This window comes from Solanum verrucosum, unplaced genomic scaffold (assembly GCF_900185275.1).
Source record: "Solanum verrucosum unplaced genomic scaffold, falcon-dt-bn FXZP01000203.1, whole genome shotgun sequence".
Taxonomy (NCBI): Eukaryota; Viridiplantae; Streptophyta; class Magnoliopsida; order Solanales; family Solanaceae; genus Solanum; species Solanum verrucosum.
The window spans coordinates 1,237,149-1,258,380 of NW_026020815.1; the positions used below are offsets into that span (position 1 = coordinate 1,237,149).

Consider the following 21,232-nt stretch of genomic DNA (forward strand, 5'->3'; position numbering starts at 1 on the left):
GTCTTTGATGTAGTGATAATGTGTGTCTATTTGAATGAAAGAGTTTTCAGTTCAAACTCCAAATAGCACAATATCTTTTTATATTGTTTTGACAGTCACATACCATTATTTTTGAACACCCTTAATAAAATTTCTAGCTCAAGCGGAGAAGTTTTGTTTTCTTTCATTTTTAAATAAATGAAAAAAAAATGGTCACAAAATCGTAATTCTTCTCCGTCGGTTTAAACGTGATGAGTGGAGATTTGGTCCTTGCATGTTGACCACGTGTCACCAATAATAATCTCCACTTATTTCCTCTTATCCATATGATTTTTTTTTTCTATTTTTTGAAAAATGAAATGTTGTGTAACGACAAATTAAAATACATTTCTAAATTTATAAACCAAAGAAAAAGCCTTCTGATACTCAATAGGCATAGAAGTTAATAATAATATTTGTCCATGGAAAAGAAGCATCTTTCAACTATTGCCAACGATGTTATTTGCAGATGTGCCAAGTTAGTTCTCTCATTCTACTTCAATTGCTAAATAAAACTTGAACTTTTTTATTAAAAATTGAACTATATATGCCAATTGTCAAATATTCTAAAATATTATCAAATGGAAATATATTCATGATATAAGTGAACATTCATAGTTGAGGCTATATTAATATATTTTTGGTGCTTGATTATGATGTAACTCATATTATGGTTTGAGTCGCAGAAATTGTCATTAATGCTTGTATTAGAGTAAACTGTCTATTTCATATCTCTTGGGATGCGCCAGAGGCGCAACCAAAATTAAGAGTTTGGGGTTCTAAATTTTGTTAGGGGTTAACAAATTAATATACATATAAATTTAATTAATTTCTAGTACAAATATTATAGGGTCTACGGAAAAAGCTACTAATTCGTCCGAATTCATGAACCCTCACCTAGCTCCGCCTCTAGGGTGCGCCCAGTGGCGGATTTAGGATTTTAAGGTTGCGGGTGCTTTGAAAGTGGGCAGTTAATTTCTAGTACAAATATAGGACCTATGGAAAAGCTACTGGATTCGTCCGAACCCATAAACCCCCACCTAGCTCCGCCTTTGGGGTGTGTCTAGTGGCGGATTTAGGATTTTAAGGTTGCGGGTGCTCTAAAAGTGGGCGAAGTCAAAATATAAAAAAGACATGTTAACAGTGAGATTCAAACTCAGGCTCAACAACACTAAAAGGCCTTAAGCACCCGCCCAAGAGCCCATGGACCAGATCATTTGTTCATTGGGTTATGTTAATTTTATACAAATACCACTTAATTTCTACATAGATATATATATTCCGAGATGAGGTCAAGGTGGGATGTTTTGTGCACAGAACTGTTGTTTTCATATATTATGGATTTTGTAAATTGGTAGAGCTACTAAATTATTCTAGTTTTGTCATAAACTCTGTTTTGGAATCTACAAAGCTTCATACAAAATTGTGAATACACATTTCATTTATAATGTGAATCATCAGCAACAAGTTATTAGTACTAATAGATCATTTCATGTTAGGAAGTTGGACACAACTGTGGATGAACTAGTGCATGAATTTGAGGTTGGATGGGATCCTAACATGGAGGGATATTCAAGGAAATTAGTCGAGTTTTGCTGCTCCAAGGCCCTCACTGATATGTGTAATAAGTTACAAGAAATGATCGATAATGGTGATTTTATCCGGTTCATGTTTGATATGATGCTGGCATGGGAAATACCTAGTTCAACAGAAGAAGAGACACATGAAGTATGTTCTCTCATGTACAATCGTCGTGTCTTTCATGCTTCCTAGTTTAATCACCATCATTTGTTTTGTTGAATCAACGCGAGTTTATTTTGTTAATTGTATAATGGAAGTTCTAAAATTTGAAAAAATATTAGAAGGAACTTTTCTGTGTCCTAGAAGATTGATGACATGCTTTATGTTCCTTATATGATATGTACATTGTAGTTTACATATTTTTTGTAAACAATACAGGAGTCGTTGGCGAAAGAAAAAGAAGAGAAAAAAGTCGTTGCTGAGATGACTAAGGAACAAGATGACATCCCTTTGTTCTACTCGGATCTCTTGCCGTTCCTTGTAAGAAATCCGAATCCTTGAGTTAGAAGTACTGTGTTTTGTTATATTATGTAACTCAAAAGATAACAGAAGATCGGACAAGTTGTTTATGCATGTATTAGTACTATGTTACGACTTAAGATGATAACGATGTAGGTGAAAGTTCGAAGATTGTTAGTTTTCTTTCACTGAATTTCACTCTCCAAATAACTGATCAAAGTGATTGGATTGGCAGGTTGATCATAAACCTAGTGTTGGAGAGCATGCTTTCTTGTGGCTGGCGACACTCGTAAATTTAGTAGGTGATTTTGTTAACGGAAGATGTACTTTCGAGACTCTCACAGCACCTACAGAAAATCGACTGCATTTTCCTGCTTATAACATATTCTTGAAGGAGATTATAAAGTAATTATTCTTAACTCTTATTTTCCCTCCTATTAGTTGGAAGATTATTTCTCATGGAGCTATAATGCAAGAATGGACTCAGAATCAACGACAAAATTAAATCGACTGGTATAATAATGTTGTAGCAGCCAAGTATAAATTCTGGATTCCGAAAATGGAATTTGAGATCAAATGTGTACTTCAGGGTCCCAGGGGCGGAGCCAGCATACATTCAGCGTAGTACTAATTATACATGATTAATTTTTTTTTATGTATATATAGTAGATGTCAGACCTCCTTTGGTTAGTTCGTGTTTACTTCTTCAGATTTTGAACTCCCTTGTTAAAAATCCCATCTCCGCCATTGAGGGTCCTGCTTGTCATCAAGAAGAGTTACTTATCTCGGTTTCAAGTGAATATAGGTTATGCACCTAAGTTCTTTCTTGTATATTTGGCGGGGTGGAGAGAGGGGGAAAATGTCGTATGATGGTGATGTTTCTTCAGATGCAAATTGGGAAAACCGGGGGGAAAAATGGTGAATTTTTCTTCTAGCAGATAATTTCTTGTTTCTAAAATGGCTTGCCTCTCAACTTTAGTAAAGATGTTGCACTAGGCCTCATTATTTTTGTTGACAATTTTCGGTGTCTACTGGACTTTAGGTGCATAAAGCATTTGCAGAAACAAGCAACTCCAACGGGTGTGGAAATGAGAGATGACGAGTTTATAATACACGTAGAAGGGACTGCAAGTTCACAAAGAATAGTGCGCCATATTGGAGGGACAAGTTGGCCTGGTACTCTTTCCTTCCTTATAGTTTCGCATTGTTATGAGACCTCGTATTTTAAGGATATTATAGTTAACGGTACTTCTGTTTCTAGGTAGGCTGACACTAACAAACTATGCCCTGTACTTCGAGGAATCCGGAGTCATTTCTTATAAAGACGCTCTTAAGCTCAATCTTTCGGAAGATTTCGAGCAGAGTATCAAACCTGCTGCTACAGGTCCGTGGGGTGCTCCGCTCTTTGACAAGGCTATAGTTTATAGTTCTTCTGAATTGTAAGTATTCTCTGAGCTTCCACTTCTCCCTAAGGACTAAGTATTTCGGCATTATTTATCGCTTGCTTTATAAAACAATCTAACTAATGGTAAATAGTATGGTAGAAGAAATAGATGAATCTTTCTACCATACTATCTATCAATAGAATACTGCTGATTCCAGTCCACTCATTTCGTTTAAGACTTGAAATAGGAGTCTTCTTCATTTCATTTCGTCTATTTTGTCTAAGAAGTGTCACTCTAAAGAACTGTACATGAGATTTTCACCTCAGACAACTCCTCGTTAAATTCTTTTGGATTTCATCGGATCCTTTTCCGCGTTTGAGAATCCCCCTTCTTCCACTCCGGCCCCCAGAAAATAGGTATCTATAGGAGATTGGGCAAAGTAGAAAGGATGAGTTAAAATGCTTCAAGGACGATTCTTTTGAAAAAATGAAAAGGCTTCAAGAATTGCTGGTTTGAAGGATGATTTTTGCATGTAATATACCATGTTCATGTGGAATTTCACAATTTATACGATTATATGGCTTCAAGGACCATGTTTGTGCACGATATCGTTCACTAGTATGAGTACTTTTGGCATTGTATAATTTAGGGAAGAAGCTGTTCTCTTGGAATTTCCAGAAATGACAAGCTCAACAAGGCGCGACCATTGGCTTGCTCTTATAAAGGAGATTATACTTTTGCATCGGTTCCTACAGAAGATTAAGGTTGATTCACCTTCAGGATCATGGGAGATGCACGCGAGGACAATACTAGGAATTATAAGGCTTCATGCAGCTAGAGAAATGCTTAGGATCTCTCCACCAGTTCCCAAGAATTTCTTAATTTTCGATTTGCTAGACGAGTTACCAAAAGGAGATTATGTACTTGAAGAGCTTGCTGAGAGTCTGAAGAAACTAGACGTTGGACATCCTTGTAGTGCTAGCTCAATCTTGAGAAGCCTGAATATCTCCCCGATGTCTGTTCCAGTCGAAGTGGTCAAAGAAATTGATGATAGCAACCGCATCCCTGGACAAACTGACAATGTCTCGTCATTGGGGAATGCTATCGATCAAGCGAGAGAGGAAGCAAAGGAGATTGAAAAGGCCAAAGCTACTGTTGAGGAGCTGAAAGGGGAAGGTATGGGGAATAGTGTCCAGGTTCTTATGGTAAGTCTTGCTGAGTTATTCGACGTAATTGCATGCATATCATATCTCCTATAGATTTACAAAGCTAGGAGAGGCGAAAAAAGGTAAGAAATTACAAAGATAGCCAGTATAGAAGCTTGACTTCCCCTAATTGTTAGAACTCTGTATCACTTAATCTGAATTGAAGAGTTTTTAATAAGCATAATACATAAGTAGACACTTAAACTCGGCTTGAACTAACAAGTAAGCACTCCAACTTTGAAAGTGTTCATCTATACACGACAGCTTGATCTCAACGGACAAATAAACACTCTTAACTCGTCCACACCGTGTCTCATGGACACCTGACGTTGACATGGCACATTAAATTTTGAGGTGTCTAGTTGATCATTTTGAAAGTTGGAAACTGACAATGTGGCAGAGACGAGTTGAGCTGTCTACATGTCTATACTCAAAGTTGGAGTGGTTACTTGCCTGTTGAGGACAAATTTTAGTCATGTTGATTTACTTATTGACGTCTTCTTAATAGCATGCTTATACTCTGCTACTGTATTGTTCCGAAATATCCTAACATTACCGTCTTTCTTTTCTGTACTAATCAGGGTCTTATCAAACAGCTCGGGAGGTTAATGCCTTATATTCAAGAGGTATTAACATGGGAACGACCTCTATGCACCTCCATTTTTGTCCTGACGACACTCATAGTTATATATATGTAAGTATCTTAATTCCTAAATACATTATTTGAACAAAATGAACCACAGCTCGAAAAAAGACATTAATAGATGTTCGTGAATGCAGAGAGTGGATTGGCAAAGCAATAGCAGTTCTCTTGTTGGGAACAGTTGCTACGATGATATGGACAAGACGAAGAGGGGATGTACTAGATAAGGCAAGTAAAATAGTTATCTACACTGGATCTGATCATACAACGATGGAAAACATAGTGTCAGCACAACATGGACTAAGAAATGTCTACGACTTGATTCAAAGCATGAACATAGTTCTACTGAAAATCTGGTCCATATTTGTTTCAAAGGCTCCAAAGGTAACACAACACAACACTACAATTCTTCCCCTTTTTTTGCCTATACTTTGTCATGACGGATCGTTTACTAATTTTTGAAATGTGGTTACAGCATGCAGATTTAGTAATGGCAGCAATGGTTGTTGCTTCAGTGATATTAGCAGTGGTTCCGTTCAAGTTTATCGTTATGGCTTTGACGTTGTGCATCTTTGTACAGACATCAAAGATTGGGAAATACATGGAAAATGAGAAAGTAAATCGGAGAATAAAGGAGTGGTGGGACTCTATACCTGTCGTCCCTGTCGAAATTGTGGGGAAATATGTTGATTCATAATGGGAAGTTTTCATAGTCATGAATGTATATAGATCCCTTCAGTTTTATGTAGATTTTATATGAGATAAGTTCCTTAAACTTCTTTTTGTTTGTTGGTTCTTTTGGTTTGATCACTTTTAACAATTTTCATGAAGTGTCGTGAGAATTGATCAAAATATGGTAAAGAGTTTACAAACATCTTGTATTTGAAGTCAGAAATATAGTGAAATTTGGTATCTCCATGTTTCAGATTTTTATCATTGTTAACATAAGCATATATATTTAGATCATTGAATACATGTCCAACCCACCCCACCCCCAGGGTGACAAATCCGCCCAGTGAACCATTTTGCCCTAAGCCAAACACAGAATAACACCTAAATTAAGCATATAAAAAGATGAGCTTCGATTTCCTCAAACCAAAATCTGCAATCTAACAAAAGAGGGCAATGAAAAATACTGCACTTCGTGAAACAACAGATGTAATGACAAAAAAAAAAGACCAGCCAAAGCAAACAAATACAACGGAGAAAAACAGCAATCCACAACAAAAGCTGAAAAAAAAGGGAAACTGCACAACCCATATTCCACAAATGTGCTAGTGGGTTCTTTACATGAAGTACCTGTATACCAGAAATTAAGCTAGTCTAATTTTCTTCTTGCCGGCTGCTGCTAGGCATCAGAATATTCGCCACATTCATCTTCATTGTCCTCATGAAGCCAATATTTGCTGAAATGCTGAACCCTGAACTTCCATTCTCCTTTAACAGGATCATATGACACAAATTCAGCACCTTGATCTCCTGCCTTCCTCTTAAGCATTTCTTTATATTTCTCGATTCTAGGACCCTCTGTATACTGTTGTCCAGTCTTCTTATCGAAACATTTTATGTTGAGAAGTGTCACCTCAGCGGGCTTGTTAAGACCTTGGCCAACAGGAGGTTTCTTACTTTCATCCATATAGACTATCACCTCCCGATTGTTAAACTGAATTAGAGACTCAAGATCAAGACGACGAACATCTGTTTCCCCCATGAACTTGATGCTACCGTACCCATGTCTTCCAACCACAAAATCCTTCACACGGCGACAGAACCCAGGTTCAGCTCTTTCTTTGGCTGCCAATTCCTGAATCCGTGGCTCTGTGTAATAATCGGAATGTAAGAGCTTTGGCATCAGAGCCTCAATGTCAGCCCCATGTTCATAAACAATTGCTGCCTCACCAGCTCGATGGCCAGTAAGGGTAATGGAAGATCCTCCTTTTCGGAGATGTTGCCCTTCGTGGAGACCATTAGGTTTCTGGTTCAGTTTGGTACTATCGAGACCCTCTTTATCAAAGCCATTCTCAACCAGATCTTCTGCAGGAAAAGATGAAATACAGTGAATGAGGCCACATACTGTAACAGAATTTTGATTCTGGTGACAACTGGGTAACCGACATTGTAAGGCAGAAGCAACATTTATATTAACAAGTCATACTGTCATAACAAGCTTCTAACTTGTATTCAATTAACTGCTATTATCATGATAGCAGAAAAGAGCTAAGGGCTAGTTCCAGTTTTCCTTTTTCCTTTTTTCTTCTTTGGGGGTTGGTTATCAAAAGCTCTTCTAATTGGCAAAATAGGACATCATGTTTACAGTTTAACTGTTGGAATTGGACCAACTCAATTATATTGCAAATGTATTATGACCCGACGAGTTTAACAACTCAAAATTTTAGGATCTCTTATTTTTTTGGATAACTATAGTGTCTGAGCCAACTTGACGCACCTTGACTAATTCCATCTACCTTCCACCAGCAACAAATGCCAAGTTAACTCTGTCCACCAAAGGCTTAGACAGATGGAAAGACACCTAGTGTTTTTATCTCAGCCCACCTCATTGACCATTTCAAAATTTTCGGATCCTAAGTTGTTGCATTATTTGACAAGGGGATCTCAAGGATGTTCACCATTATAATCTATGTAGGATAAAACTACTAAAAACCATCATACATACGTAGGAAACTCTCTTAGGTGCAGATGGTCTTATGAGTATTTGGCCAATTAATATGATATAAAATTGAGCCAAGGAGGATAGAAGTAAAAGATGCTGGGAGTTTCAATCAAGAGCTCAATCCTCCTATGCTTGAGAAAGTAGCCTAACCTTGGTGCAGATCATGGAAGAGAATCTACTGCCTTGCCCAGAAAGGAGTTAATAATTTTCATGATGCCAACTTCTAGACTCAAAAATTAGAGACAATTTTTTAATCTTGAAGGTGCTGCTAGAAACTCGGGTAAAGATGGAACTTGAATATAGAATAGACTTTGCATAATCAGGAAAAATGTCGCCAAAATGTAAACAACAAAAGAAGAGCCAGACTGGGATTCAGAGATGAACGAATGGATTTGGGGGAGGAGGGGCTCAAAAGAATGTGCAAATAGTACTTATCATCCATTGTTGCAGAGATATGTGGCGGCTCTCAAGGGTCTGATTGATAATTTGTTTCCTAGCTGTTTCAGAGGCCATTTTCACTGTTAATGTTCCAGCTATTAAATTAGATCCTCTAGCTGAGGGGAGTTTTTATTTAATGACCTAGAAATCTTCAAGGGCCAATTGGCGAAGGGTTCCAAGCTTGGTGTGATAAAGTCCTACCCCTCTACCCTTGACTTAAATACCTGACTTTTAATCTGCAGCAGGTTACTACTCCTGACGTGTACCTAATCCATACATCATGTGTTGTGCTCTCACATTTAACCAAAGCCCTGGGGACTGTTTCAGGAGTTCTCCCATGCTACTTATCCCTTTCCTTCCAATCAGTTTAATTGTTGATGAAAACTAGATATCCTAGATTGTTTGTAGGATTATATTACTGTGTTGAATTTGTTTGTAGTATATAGTACTGATAAACTTGGCATTAAAACAAAAAATGTTCACATCATTTTTTTCATAACCAAAATTATTTTGACAAATTGGTACACTCAGAAACATTCTCGCTTATTGAGAACTTCAACAAGATATCAACAAGTACTTACTGTTTTTATCTTTTGCACTGCCCTTGTTAACTGGGGCACAAACAACTTCAGCAGTTTTACCTGAACAAGAAGTGCATTCTTCAGCAAAACAGACCCACAATATTACAACACGAACAACTATGCATCAATATAGTTCTGAAAGCAAGACTTGACATAGTACATACTAAGACTAATTAGAGAAATGATAAACACGAGCAAAAAAGGTACCATTCTTTCCAGTTCTTCAAAAAAATTGTTAAGAAAAATAAGAGGCTAAAAGGTACAAAAATGTCTCCTAAACACAGGTCCACAAAATCGAGTGTCATACTAAGACAAAAGTCGTGTGAAAAATAAAACACAACATTAGATAAAAAAAAAATTGGGAAACACCAAAACCCACATACGCTAGAAAAGAGAGAGGCAACGTTGAATTCTACAATGGGGAAAGACGAGGATGGAGGTAAAATTGAGAGGCTTATAAGCAAGAAGTACATGATTCGAAAATTAGAATCACATTTGGTTGTGCCAAGCAAGGTTAAATTTGTTCTAATTTATGCCTTGCTAAATAGTTATACAGATTTCCCTATTTAGCATTCTAGAATTTTGCGGAAGTCTGAGATTTCTGTGATTGCTTACTATAGTCGCTTGTTAAAGGAATTCTTGATTTTGGTAGCTCCAGGGTTATTTATAGATTACATGGCCTAAAGTTCTCCTTTGCATCCTGTTACCCAAGTAGTAATGAATTGAAAGTTGACAGTTCAATTCACTGGTTCCTTCGTCCGGATTTGATCTAATTTTTCTTCATCACCATTGAGCTATCAATTGTGGGTGAAGAAGAAATTATTTTTATGTGTTTAAGTTGGGGGTTCCGGCCCCCCTCTTTAATTTCAGATTCCTATCCCCAAGCCAGCCGTTGGATTCTTTTTCTTTTTCTCCAGCGACTTCTTCCAAGGAAAGAAGGCGATTGACAAAGAAACAAATTGTTAGGCTCAACTATAAAGAAAAAATATGTACTCACTTTTTTTGCCATGTCACGATAAGGTACTTAGGAGATGCACTTCTAACATAAGAAAGTGGCAAAGTTAGTGGGTAGCTGACAAATCAAGCCAAGTTTAGGGGGCTACCTAGGTATACTAGGTCCAAATAAAATGATCAAATAACTAAATATCACACTTCAAAACTTCAGGATGTGCCTTCAATTATGTTAGAACAGCCTTCAATTATGCACTTCTAACAGAAGAAAGTGGCAAAGTTGTGTCTAACTGACAAATCAGGCCAAGTTTAAGTGGCTGCCTAGGTATACTTGGCCAAATAAAATGATCAAATAACTAAATATTGCACTTCAAAACTTCTGGAAGTGCCTTCAATTATTAAAGAGAATCAAATCCATTAAAAAGATGAACTTTCTGGAGCCTAAAAAAACTATCCTCCCTCCACCCCAATTTAAGTATCTTAGTTCGACTAGGCACAGACTTAACGAAACAAAGGGAGACCTTAGAATATTGTAGTCTTAAATTAAAAATGAATATTGTAGTCTTAAATTAAAGATGCGTATAGTCCTTGAAATCTCGCGGTCTTAAATTTAAATTTGTATAGTCCTTTAAATCTTGTGGTCTTAAAACTTAGTATGTAGAATGTTGGAATTGGAAAACTTACTAAATATAGAAGAGGCACTCTTTTTGGGACAGACCAAAAGGGGAAGTAACACTTAAATTGGCACGGAGGGAGTATCTTTTTAAAAGGTATTTTGATTTGATACTCATTAATAATTGAAGGCAAATCCAAAATTTTGAAGTGCAATATTCAGCTATAATCCAAAAACAATATTCACAAAAAGAGGAGTCATGCAATCCACGGTTCAAATTCCAAGTTCTTTCATGTAGAAAGGTTATTTCAACCACCAAGAGGAGAAGTTACTGGGGTTCCTATCAGTTCAAAAGCAACATACAATTTAACCCAGTGCAGAAAATCAGAAAATTGCAATATATAAATAAAACATAATGTTTCTAATATGCTTGATGAGTCAAAATCACAATAATGTGTCTATAGTATATTGGAGTGCAACTTCGGTCGAGTGGTATGGATGACTCAAAATGAACAGAATCATCGAGAGACTCTACCATGTATCCACTGTGTATTAGGGTGTAATTTGGGTTGTGTGTGGAAACTTCCCACACGCTAAAGCTATCTTGCAACAGATACACTCCTTATAGAGTGAAGACGCCAACTTAAGAATGTCAAGACTGATCAAAACTAACCAGTTGATGGTCAAAATCAACACAAATGACAACCACAAGCATAACCTCAACTGTAGAGCTATTGCAATCTAAGGGATATGATTAAGAGCAGGTTGGTAACTGCCCTATAATTTTGCAGGAAAACTGGGTAACTACTCTGGTAGCATGGCGATGGGGGCTAGGCGCCTGGGGACAGGCGCCAGGCGCTGGGCTAGGTGGCATGGACGCTGGCATCTGCCGGCATCTATCATTAAGGTCTTCGACGAGAGGATTATTGTTGGCTTTAGAACTATGTAGTAAGTAAAACACAATCCATAACCTACCATTCTCATGCGCTGGGGAAGACATGTGCTTTGATGGGGATACTTTCTCCAAACCACCTCTCGAAGGCCACTGGTCCAATGGACGAATTACTAAAGCTCTTGGGTTCTCTCTGGGAACAAACAATGCATCTGCCTTAGGCGTGCTTGGTGTTTCATCATCGTCACTAAAGAACGGTACCTGCAAAGAAACAACATAAGTCACATAAAGTCGGTCAATGTGTTGCACTTAAAACTAGATCTGTTGATTCATTGAGTATTTAGAGGTCTAAGATAAATAAAACATCATTTCACCTTAGTCCCCTCAGTTTTAGGATGATATTTCCTTGCTGGCAACCTAAGCCGTCTTTGAGAAAGGTGTCGAGAAGTTAGTAATGATGATATCCTGACAGGAACAGGTTTGTCAACCACCTGTAAACAATAAAGTGAAAAACATGCAAGAGCACCAAATTATGTATCTGTTGTTGTTTATGTTAATAATAAAAAGAAAAAGTGGAGTAGAAACGAAAAGGGCTGATTTCATCCACAAACCAAAATAAGAAAATCATAGAGAAGCCATGCAAGGAAGGTAGCCTCTTCCCCACCCCCCACAACCCATTTAAAGTAAAGAAGGCATGTCATACACACTTACCGGTAAACTAGAAATCCCATACTGTATAGAAGAAGAAGTGCCAGTACGACCAATTGACATCTGAGGCATCGCTGGTAAAGTTCCAAATGGATTAGTAACAACTGCAGGTTGTGCGACAACTGAGTTTTGGATAGCTGGCCTGTAGCAACAGGTGTTTATCAGTTCCATACAAATAATCATGAAAGAAGAGGAGTACATGGGCGAAACACTGGAATAAAAGGATCAAGATGCACTTCAAGAAATGAACATGTCCTCTGACAGTGCTACAGGTGTTCATATAATCATGAAAGAAGAGAAGTACATGGGCGGAAAACTGAAATAAAAGGATCAAGATGCACTTCAAGAAATGAACATGTCCTCTGACAGTGCTACAGGTGTTCATATAATCATGAAAGAAGAGAAGTACATGGGCAGAAAACTGAAATAAAAGGATCAAGATGTACAACTAGAAATGAACATGTCCTCTGGCAGTACTCATGACAGTCTATTATTCAAGAAATCACACAGCTCATGTGTACCGCCATCTTGATAACATAAACTCTTATTAAGGTCATACTGGGTCAGATAACAGGCTGCCCTTTAATCCTTTACTGCATTCTTCTTTTGGGGGTGGGGATCAATTGAAAGAAATTGACAAATATTGAAGGAAATTACTGCATAATTCCAGAATTGGAGGAAAATATGATCAGTACAGGCAAAATGGAAGTAACGCTACAGGTAAACTGATAAAAGGGGCTGTAAGAAACATCAAGACTATATTCATAAGTTTAGACCAAATCTAGATGACAACTTCCTCTGATGCTGTATATGCATGTGCTTACATAGTAAAAAGAAATTTTAAGGATCATTTAAAGAGCTGTTACATACGGCTGACTGAAAAGGCTGGGAGTGCCACCAAAACCACTTGCAGCAGCTGTAAATTAGAACAAGAGACAGATTTAGTAGTCGCATCACCAATCTCACCAACTATAAAAGAAACTCTCACATTTCAATTACCTCCTTGTGTCTGACCAAAGTTATTGAACCCAAAAGTAGAACTCTGAGAAGGCTGAGTCAGTTGAAAAGGAGTCGATAGAGAGGGCTTCAAATCCAAAGGAAAGGATGTATTAGGCAGACAACTAGATAAAAGGGGGGGGGGGGTGGAGCTCCATATAACTTAGCGAGCATATGATATAATTTTACAGCAAGAAAAAGGAACAAAAAATTGATCAAACAGATACACTAAGCAAGTCAACCTCGAGAGAAATAACGACAACCCAAATGATAGAGCATTGAAGATATATGCATAAAAATTTAGGTGTTTTGCTGTCTCAGACGTGATTGCAAATGTCTTAATAATTTCCGGTGTTGAACACCCTTGCAACCATATAAGAATGGCCTTGTAATACCTGTGGATTTATGAGGTGATGTACTCCTCCACTTCCTACTTAAATAACACAAATCAAGCATGAGTGCAATGCTCACTTCCAAGTTTTATTTGCTAACAGAAACCTTTTATCTTTCACAAATGACCAAAGTGTGACTACCCACATCTCCCTGCCTTTAGGTCACGACTCACGCCTCTACCCAAAAAAAAAAATGCACCAAGGGGTGCTATCCTTGTAAAGGTAACAGCTTAACTGCTGAAGCTTAAGCCAAGATGACAAAACAGCCAAAGTTGATGACTAAACCTTGCGATTTTATCTGATAGTCATGTTCATCATACAAATCCATACAGCAAATATTTGTGAAAATCATCTGATAACCATGAATGCAATGGGACCAAAAGATAGAGAAACCTAAAGAAGCAACACAAGAACATTACATAGAATACAATTTATGATTAACTTACTGTTGTTTGGCCAAATCCCATTGTACTGCTTGTATTTAGCAGTGGTGCACTTGAAAACAAGTTACCACCAAAGCCAGTAGAAGGTGTACTAAACAAATTGGATTGACCAAAAGCTGGTGTAGTCTGGGCAAAAGATGATGCGGTCTGTCCAAAGGCCGAGCTCGTCTGTCCGAATGGAGGGGCAGTTGATGGGAATAATGGAGATGATTGAGTGTTACCAAAGCTTAAGCTAGGACCAAATGCTGGAGCAGTAGCCTGAGCTGGCGAGGAGCCAAAAATTGATGTTGATGATCCAAAACCCGAAGCACTAGATGATCCAAAGAGGGTGGGAGCTGTACTTTGTCCAAAAGCTGAAGTTGATCCAAATAAGGAAGGGGAAGTGGAGGATGTAGAGCCAAAAGGATTAGATGTATTTGAGCTTGGAAAGGCAGAGGAATTAAAAGCCGGAGTAGTTGGGACTCCAAAACCTGAAGTACTGAATGTGGATGGTTTGGGGGCAAAAGGGTTGGAAGATGTAGTGGACGTAAATGGATTTGCAGATGATTGGCCAAATGGGGAAGTTGTTGATGATGCGAAGGCTGAGCTTCCAAAATTCATTCCACTAGTTGACTGACCCGCAGGAGCAGGACCTCCTGTAATGTGAGGTTCAGATTATCAACACCGCAAAGATCACTAATGTCGAGAGTATAATTTACATTAAAACTTACCCTTGTCTCCCAACTGGTAATCCTCCCACCTAAGTTCTTCGTGACTCTTTTCTTTGTAAACTGGCATGGCCGAAATAGACTCTAGTTTCGCAGGCTGGGTACCACTGGGATTATCTGCATCAGGTGTTGCCTGGTAAGCAGCAACTCGTGTTCCGCCCCGTTGACCACCAACAGCAGATTGTCCAAAACTAGGGTTTCCGAAAGATGTCGCAGAAGTTTGGGCTCCTAAACCATATGAAGAGACCAAGTATCAGAGATGAATAATATGATAAACTAACTTTGATTTTCAAACCTTACAGTTAGAGAAAAAACAAATAATATCAAAAAACATACTCCCTCCAGACAAATTTATGTGGTGATGTTTACATAGGCAGGGAGTTCAAGAAAAAAGAGACATTTTTGAGACTTGTAGTTTAAAACAAGTCATAGATATTTGTGTGCTACAAGATCATCTCATTTAGGGTGTGTTTGGTATGAAGGAAAATGTTTTCCACGGAAAATGTTTTCCTAGAAAATGTTTTCCTGGAAAACAAGTTGATTTTTGACTTATTTTCTCATGTTTGGTTGGTGAGTAGAAAATATTTTTCGGAAAAGATTTTGTGTTTGATTTATGAATGAAAAATATTTTTGAGAAATATCTTTTATTTTTACTAGAGTAGAAAATAATTTTTGAAATTGAAAATAGTTTTTAAAAACAAACTTAAATTTTTTTGGGGGGGTGGGGGGTGGTAGGGGGTGGGTGAAGGGGGGGGGGGTCGAGGGTAGGGGTGAAAAATTGAAATTTTAAAGTTGAAACTATTTTTGAAAAACAAACTTAAAATATTTTTTTTGGGGGTGGGGGGGGGCTGGTAGGGGGTGGGTGGGTGGGGGTCGAGGGTAGGGATGAAAAAATGAAATTTTGAAATTGAAAATATTTTTTAAAAACAAACTTGAAATTTTTTATTTTTTTTTGAGGAAGGGGGAGTGGGGGACTGGTAGGGGGTGGGTGGGTGGAGGTTCTAGGGGTGAAAAAATGAAATTTTGAAATTAAAAATATTTTTTAAAAACAAACTTAAATTTTTTGTGTGGGGGGGGTGGGTGGGGGGGTCAATGGTAGGATGAAAAAATGAAATTTTGAAGTTGAGAATATTTTTTAAAAACAAACTTAAATTTTTTTTGGGGGGGTTAGAGGTGGGTGGGTGGGGGCTGGGTAGGAGGTGGGTGGGGGGTTGAGGGTAGGGTGAAAAAATGAAATTTTGAATTTGTAAATATGTTTTTTGAAAAAACTCAATTTTTTTTGGGGGGTGGGGGAGTGACCGGAGAGGGGGGTGGGTGATCGAGGATCGGGATGAAAAAATAAAAATTTGAAGTTGAAAATATTTTTTTAAAAACAAACTTAAATTTTTGTCTTTTTGAAGGGGGTTGGGGGCTGATAGGGGGTTGATGGGGGGGGGGGGGAGGCGAGGGTAGTGGGTGGGGGGTAAAAAAATAAAAAATTGAAATTAGAAATATCTTTTAGAAACAATTTTTAATATTTTTTTGGGAGGGGGTGGGGGTGAGGGTGGGGTAAAAAAATTGAATTTAAAAACAAGCTTTAAAATTAATTTTTTTTTTTGGGGGGGGGGGGTGTTGGTTGGGGTGGTTTGAGGGTAGGAACAAAATAAATTTATTTTTTAAACAAAAAAATAATTGTAATTTGAAGTTGGAAGAGAGTTTTGGAAAATGTTTTCCTTAAGTTTAGAAGGGAAGTCATTTTCCTCAAATTTGAGGAAAATGAGTTGATTTGGAAAACATTTTCCAAAACATTTAGCCCAACCAAACATGAGAAAATTGGAAAACATTTTCCTTCATACCAAACACACCCTAAGAGTAAAATGGATAGTTTAAAGTTATCGTTCTGAAATATAGAAAGATAGTAATTCTTTTGAACAGACTAAAATGGAAAGCATCACATAATATAAGACGAGGAAATAACAAAACTATCAGTCTGTCTTGCATGAATATAAAAACAACTTACCAAAGGCAGAACTTGGAGCACCAAAAGCTGATGTTGATGTGCCAAACGGGCTACTGCCAAAAGCAGATGTTGATTGGCCAAATGCAGGAGAGGATCCAAAACTAAACGAAGGAGCACTCGGAGTACCAAAAGCAGGAGTTGATGTGGAACCAAAGGCAGAAGCAGTGGTAGTACCAAAGGACGGGGTGCCAGATGCAAAAACAGGAGGATTTGTCACACCAAATGGGCTACTTGTATTGCCGAAGGTAGGATTAGGTGTAGAACCAAAGGCTGGAGTACTTGATGTACCAAATGCTGGTGTACTCGTCGTGGCACCAAAAGCAGGGGTGGTTGATGAACCAAATGTCGGGGTACTTGGAGTACCAAATGCAGGTTGACTTGAGGTACCAAAAGGTGTAGATGAGCCGAATAGACCACTCCCAAATGCCGGCTGTGATTGTTGAAACGAGCTGCCGAATGGACTTGTTTGGGCACTACTTGAACCAAAACCGCCAAAAGCTGGCTTTTGCCCGAATACAGATGAACCTTCACAATCAACACACTTTCAGAACTGAAGAACAAACAAATACTGTTCCACTCACATTGAGTTTATAACACAATTAAAACAAAATAACACCAATAACTTAAATAACGTCAATTGATTCCCACTCTAAGGAAAATGCACACTGTAAACAACATACAGTTTACGCCACTAAAATATTAGTGAAGGGGAAATGCTGGAAAAATGCACATTGCAAACAACATACGGTTTACACCACAAAAATATTAGTAAAGGGTTTTCATTGACCTCAGAAAATTAAAAGAACATGCATTCCCTGTTATACTAGAACAGAAAAAAAATGAAAAGAAAGAACTACAAGGAATGAAGCAAAAAGAGATATTAGATAGAGATCACTCTTCCCATTAAGAAAGAAAAGATGTGTCCTACATAAAAATTGCATTAGCACTAATAATACATATAAATTGCATTAGCACAATAATCTCCCCAACAAGTAAATCAGTTTTTTTCCAGGAAAAAATATTAGCATTAAAATTCACATTGTATACTCCTCTGATTCAAAGCCTACAGGTGAAGGAGGGTAGACGTGCACGCCCACTATTTACCATGTTTTGAAGCTCGAAACAGCATTTTTCTCCATAATCAAAAAAATATTTTCCAGGTACAAGGTTTAAATAGGAAATATCATTAATAATCATGTAAGAGAATTACAACACCAGTTCATTTGAACAGACAAATTATACACTTGAGCTTTATGCAGGCATTGGTACTTAGCATTTGTTTTTATTAAGACGAAGACATCAGAATCTGAATACACCAAACAAAAAGATGTTCTACTAAGATCTGAATATAACTCCGCTTGTGTGAGCTCACTTACATTGATGGTCCCAAGCCCCGATAAAGAAGGAGGGTTGACAAGGTTCAAGCAAAAACAACCTCTCTACACCATAAAGGTAGGGGTAAGGCTACATACATTTTACCCTCCTTAGATCCACTTGTGGGAATGAAATTATACAGGGTTTGTTACATTTTCTATTGTTGTATTAAGACTTGAACACTAAATAATTAAGATTGTTTATTTTACAAAAACATTTAAAAATAAGTTAATATAAAATTTAATAAAATACCAAATCAATCTAACGCTAAATCAATAAAAAAAAAATCATAAGATGGTTGGTGGTAGTGTTGGCTAGTGGTGGTGGTTGTGGGTGTCACTTAAGGATGGTGTTGGCTACTGGAGGTGTTGAGGGTAAGAGCTAGTGGTGGCAGGAAGTGGTGGTTAATGGTGATAGTTGGTGACGGTGGATGATAGTGATAGCTAATGATGGTTGCGAATGATTATGTTGGCTGTCTTATATATAATGGTGGCGGATAGTGGTGATTGTCTAACAGTGATAGTAGTTGATTGTAGTAATTGGCAGTCTGGTCGCAGTGGTGGTTGTGGGGGTGAGTGGTGGTAGTGGATAATGGTGAGCCAGCCCTATTGTCATTGAAACATGCATAATAAATAATCATTAACTATCCACCTTACAGGCCACTGAGATGTGAACCCAGAATCATGATGAATGGTATTAAGACATTTGGCGTTAGCAATACTAAAGAATACAATAGAGCATTGATTGCATTCTGAAAAAAGATACATAAAATACAATTATGAAAGGAAGCTTGTAGAGACAAAGCATCGATTGCATTCTGAATAAAGATATATAAAATACAATTATGTAAGGAAGCTTGTAGAGACAACTACTTACTCCCAAATGCTGATGATGAACTGCCAAAAGTTGGAGTAGTAGAAGCTCCAAATGCAGGTGAGGATGATGCACCAAAAACTGATGTAGACCCCAGAGGTGAAGAAGATTGGGGGGTTCCAAACACTCCAGTGGAAGTGCTACCAAAAAAGGAACCACTTGATTGAGAACCAAAAGGATTTGTACTGCCAAAAGGTTTGGGAGCAAATGGGTTATTACTTGTCTGCCCGAAAACTGATTGTGACCCAAATGGGCTAGAAGATGACTGCCCGAAAGCTGAAACAAACAGAAAACAGTCAGCAGTGAACATCCTCACTGTATAAGATAAGAGGGAAAATGAATACTAACAATTGCATCTTAGACGAGAAAATTTCAAAAACACAACACAAGTCGAAAAGAAATAACATTGTTTCTATGAAATGAAGCAAATAAATGGAAAAATGAGAGGGTGCATAGAGGCGTCGCGGAAAAGAGCAGCTATTGAAAATAAGAACGGGCAAGTCCTTTCTTAATCCTTTATTTCTTGTTAGGAGTACCAGTTTTAAACGAAAATATGAGTAAAGCTACGAGTCATGAGACTATCTTCAATAGAAGTTGTGGGGGGGGATAGATTTCAAGTATAAAAAAGATGTCGAGACAGACAGCTGCAAGTACTTACCATTTGTGGACCCAAACATGGTTTAATAGTCAAATCTTTCCCAGCAGTTGTTGGAGGGTCCAAAGTTAAGCTGCAAAAAGGACAGAGCGCGGAGATCATTCTCAATTGGTTGTTGAAGTAGAAATATACTTCTAAAGCAAATTCAACGAAACGGAAGTAAAAGATATTTTTTCCACTTACATATAATGCCTCTATGAATGAAAGAAATCCAATACACTAGGTATATGTATTATACCGCGAAATGAATAAAACAAGGAAACAATAAGAAGATCCATTTTAAGATAGTAAACCTTAAAACATCATGTGAATCAATGTAAAAAACAGTGCTTAAATACAACACTGCATCTATGGGCAGAAGTACAATTCTGGACCTGATTTTTTCCCCGCAATTAAGGCAAAAAAGAACCTGAATATGTCAAATTATCTATACAAGAACGTTGTATACATTATGGTGGAATGTGGATAAGGTAAAGGAGAAACAGAATCAAAATCGGAATAAAAAACCTAACTAGCTTAAGGCTCTACCTACTATGCCAAGGGGAGGTGTTGATGACCAACTGCTAAATGCTCGATTTAAATCTATAATCCCCAAAAATATCAATGAAAAGGTTGCAACAAACATGATATTCTTATTTAGGTTACTGTATGCTTATCATCCATTTGGCTACTCGTCATTTTAAAAAGTCCCTGGTTGAATGAAGTCACCAATAGCTTGATAATGGATGTACAGAAATTGATTTCCACATATATATGCCTCAGCCATAAAAATATGGGGAAATTAATTAATATAATTGTATACAACTTATTCACTGATACAAATTGTATTCGTTAATACAATTGTATTTATTGATACACATACATACTAATTACATATATACAAATGAAGTCATTGATACATATACTTTACATATAAACAAATACAATCTGCCTCTCTCCTCTCTCGCTCAACATGTAGCTACGAATTGTATTCGGCAAACTAAAGTCATTGTTGCCTCATTATATTTCAAATCTCTGGTGTCTTTGGAAGTTCCTCTAAAAATATCACATCAATTGATAAAGTAATGGAGAAACCGAATCGAAATCGAAATCGTAAGAGCTAGGGTTAAAGGCGCTACCTGAGATGTACAGGGAAGGTGTTGCCAGCCGACGGACGACTAGTTGCTCGGTTTCGATCTAAAAGCAGCAAAAATATCACCTGAAAAGGTCGCCGGAAGCTAGCGTTTGTGCAACTTCGGCGGAGTTAAGAGTGTGTTTTGGTCGGTAAAAGACCTATCAAAAAGGTCTCCGTAACATACAAATAGGCAACGTAGCTTTTAAACAACGCTAATTATTGACGGTTCGGTTAATGGGCTCAGACCCGCCCGCCCGCCTAGCATAAAACTATTTGTATCCAAATAAGGATCCGAATACTGTCATAAATTAGGAATTCTAATTTTTTATTTATTTATTTGTATTTTTTAAAACTTAAAAATGAATATTTAAACGTAAATTTCTTTTTCTTTGAACACGAAAAAATATTTAAATTAAGTCAATTCAAATATGCTCAAAATTAAGGAGAAAAATATGAATAGCCAATTTTATAATATATATATATATATAACTTATAACGAGATGTTGTCAAATTCAAATCCTATTGATTCAAGTT

At 37.4% G+C, this 21,232-nt stretch overlaps 2 protein-coding genes across 4 annotated transcripts; one reads left to right on the forward strand and one right to left on the reverse strand.

Moving 5' to 3' along the window:
* The first annotated feature begins 1,304 nt into the window (after positions 1-1,304).
* Positions 1,305-6,006, forward strand: LOC125813432 (uncharacterized). The gene is made up of 10 exons (XM_049492937.1): positions 1,305-1,364; positions 1,480-1,746; positions 1,978-2,079; positions 2,294-2,463; positions 3,101-3,234; positions 3,320-3,497; positions 4,093-4,648; positions 5,230-5,342; positions 5,429-5,675; positions 5,767-6,006. The coding sequence occupies exons 1-10, from the start codon at positions 1,305-1,307 to the stop codon at positions 5,986-5,988; spliced, it is 2,049 nt and encodes a 682-aa protein (XP_049348894.1). The 3' UTR covers positions 5,989-6,006.
* Positions 6,007-6,465: 459 nt separating this feature from the next.
* On the reverse strand, positions 6,466-20,842 carry LOC125813359 (nuclear pore complex protein NUP98A). Of its 3 annotated transcripts, none has more exons than XM_049492857.1 (13): positions 20,703-20,842; positions 19,588-19,657; positions 18,933-19,205; positions 16,683-17,207; positions 14,687-14,911; positions 13,980-14,611; positions 13,148-13,229; positions 13,016-13,061; positions 12,149-12,287; positions 11,812-11,928; positions 11,521-11,698; positions 8,982-9,041; positions 6,466-7,325 (listed from the first exon to the last, which is right to left on the reverse strand). In XM_049492857.1, exons 2-13 carry the CDS (start codon positions 19,604-19,606, stop codon positions 6,640-6,642), a joined length of 2,982 nt encoding a protein of 993 aa, XP_049348814.1. In that variant the 5' UTR covers positions 19,607-19,657; positions 20,703-20,842; the 3' UTR covers positions 6,466-6,639. The 3 variants fall into 3 exon arrangements, with proteins under 3 accessions (XP_049348814.1, XP_049348813.1, XP_049348812.1); XM_049492856.1 differs by having other exon boundaries at positions 6,466-7,322; positions 13,145-13,229; XM_049492855.1 differs by having other exon boundaries at positions 13,145-13,229.
* Between the last annotated feature and the right edge of the window lie 390 nt (positions 20,843-21,232).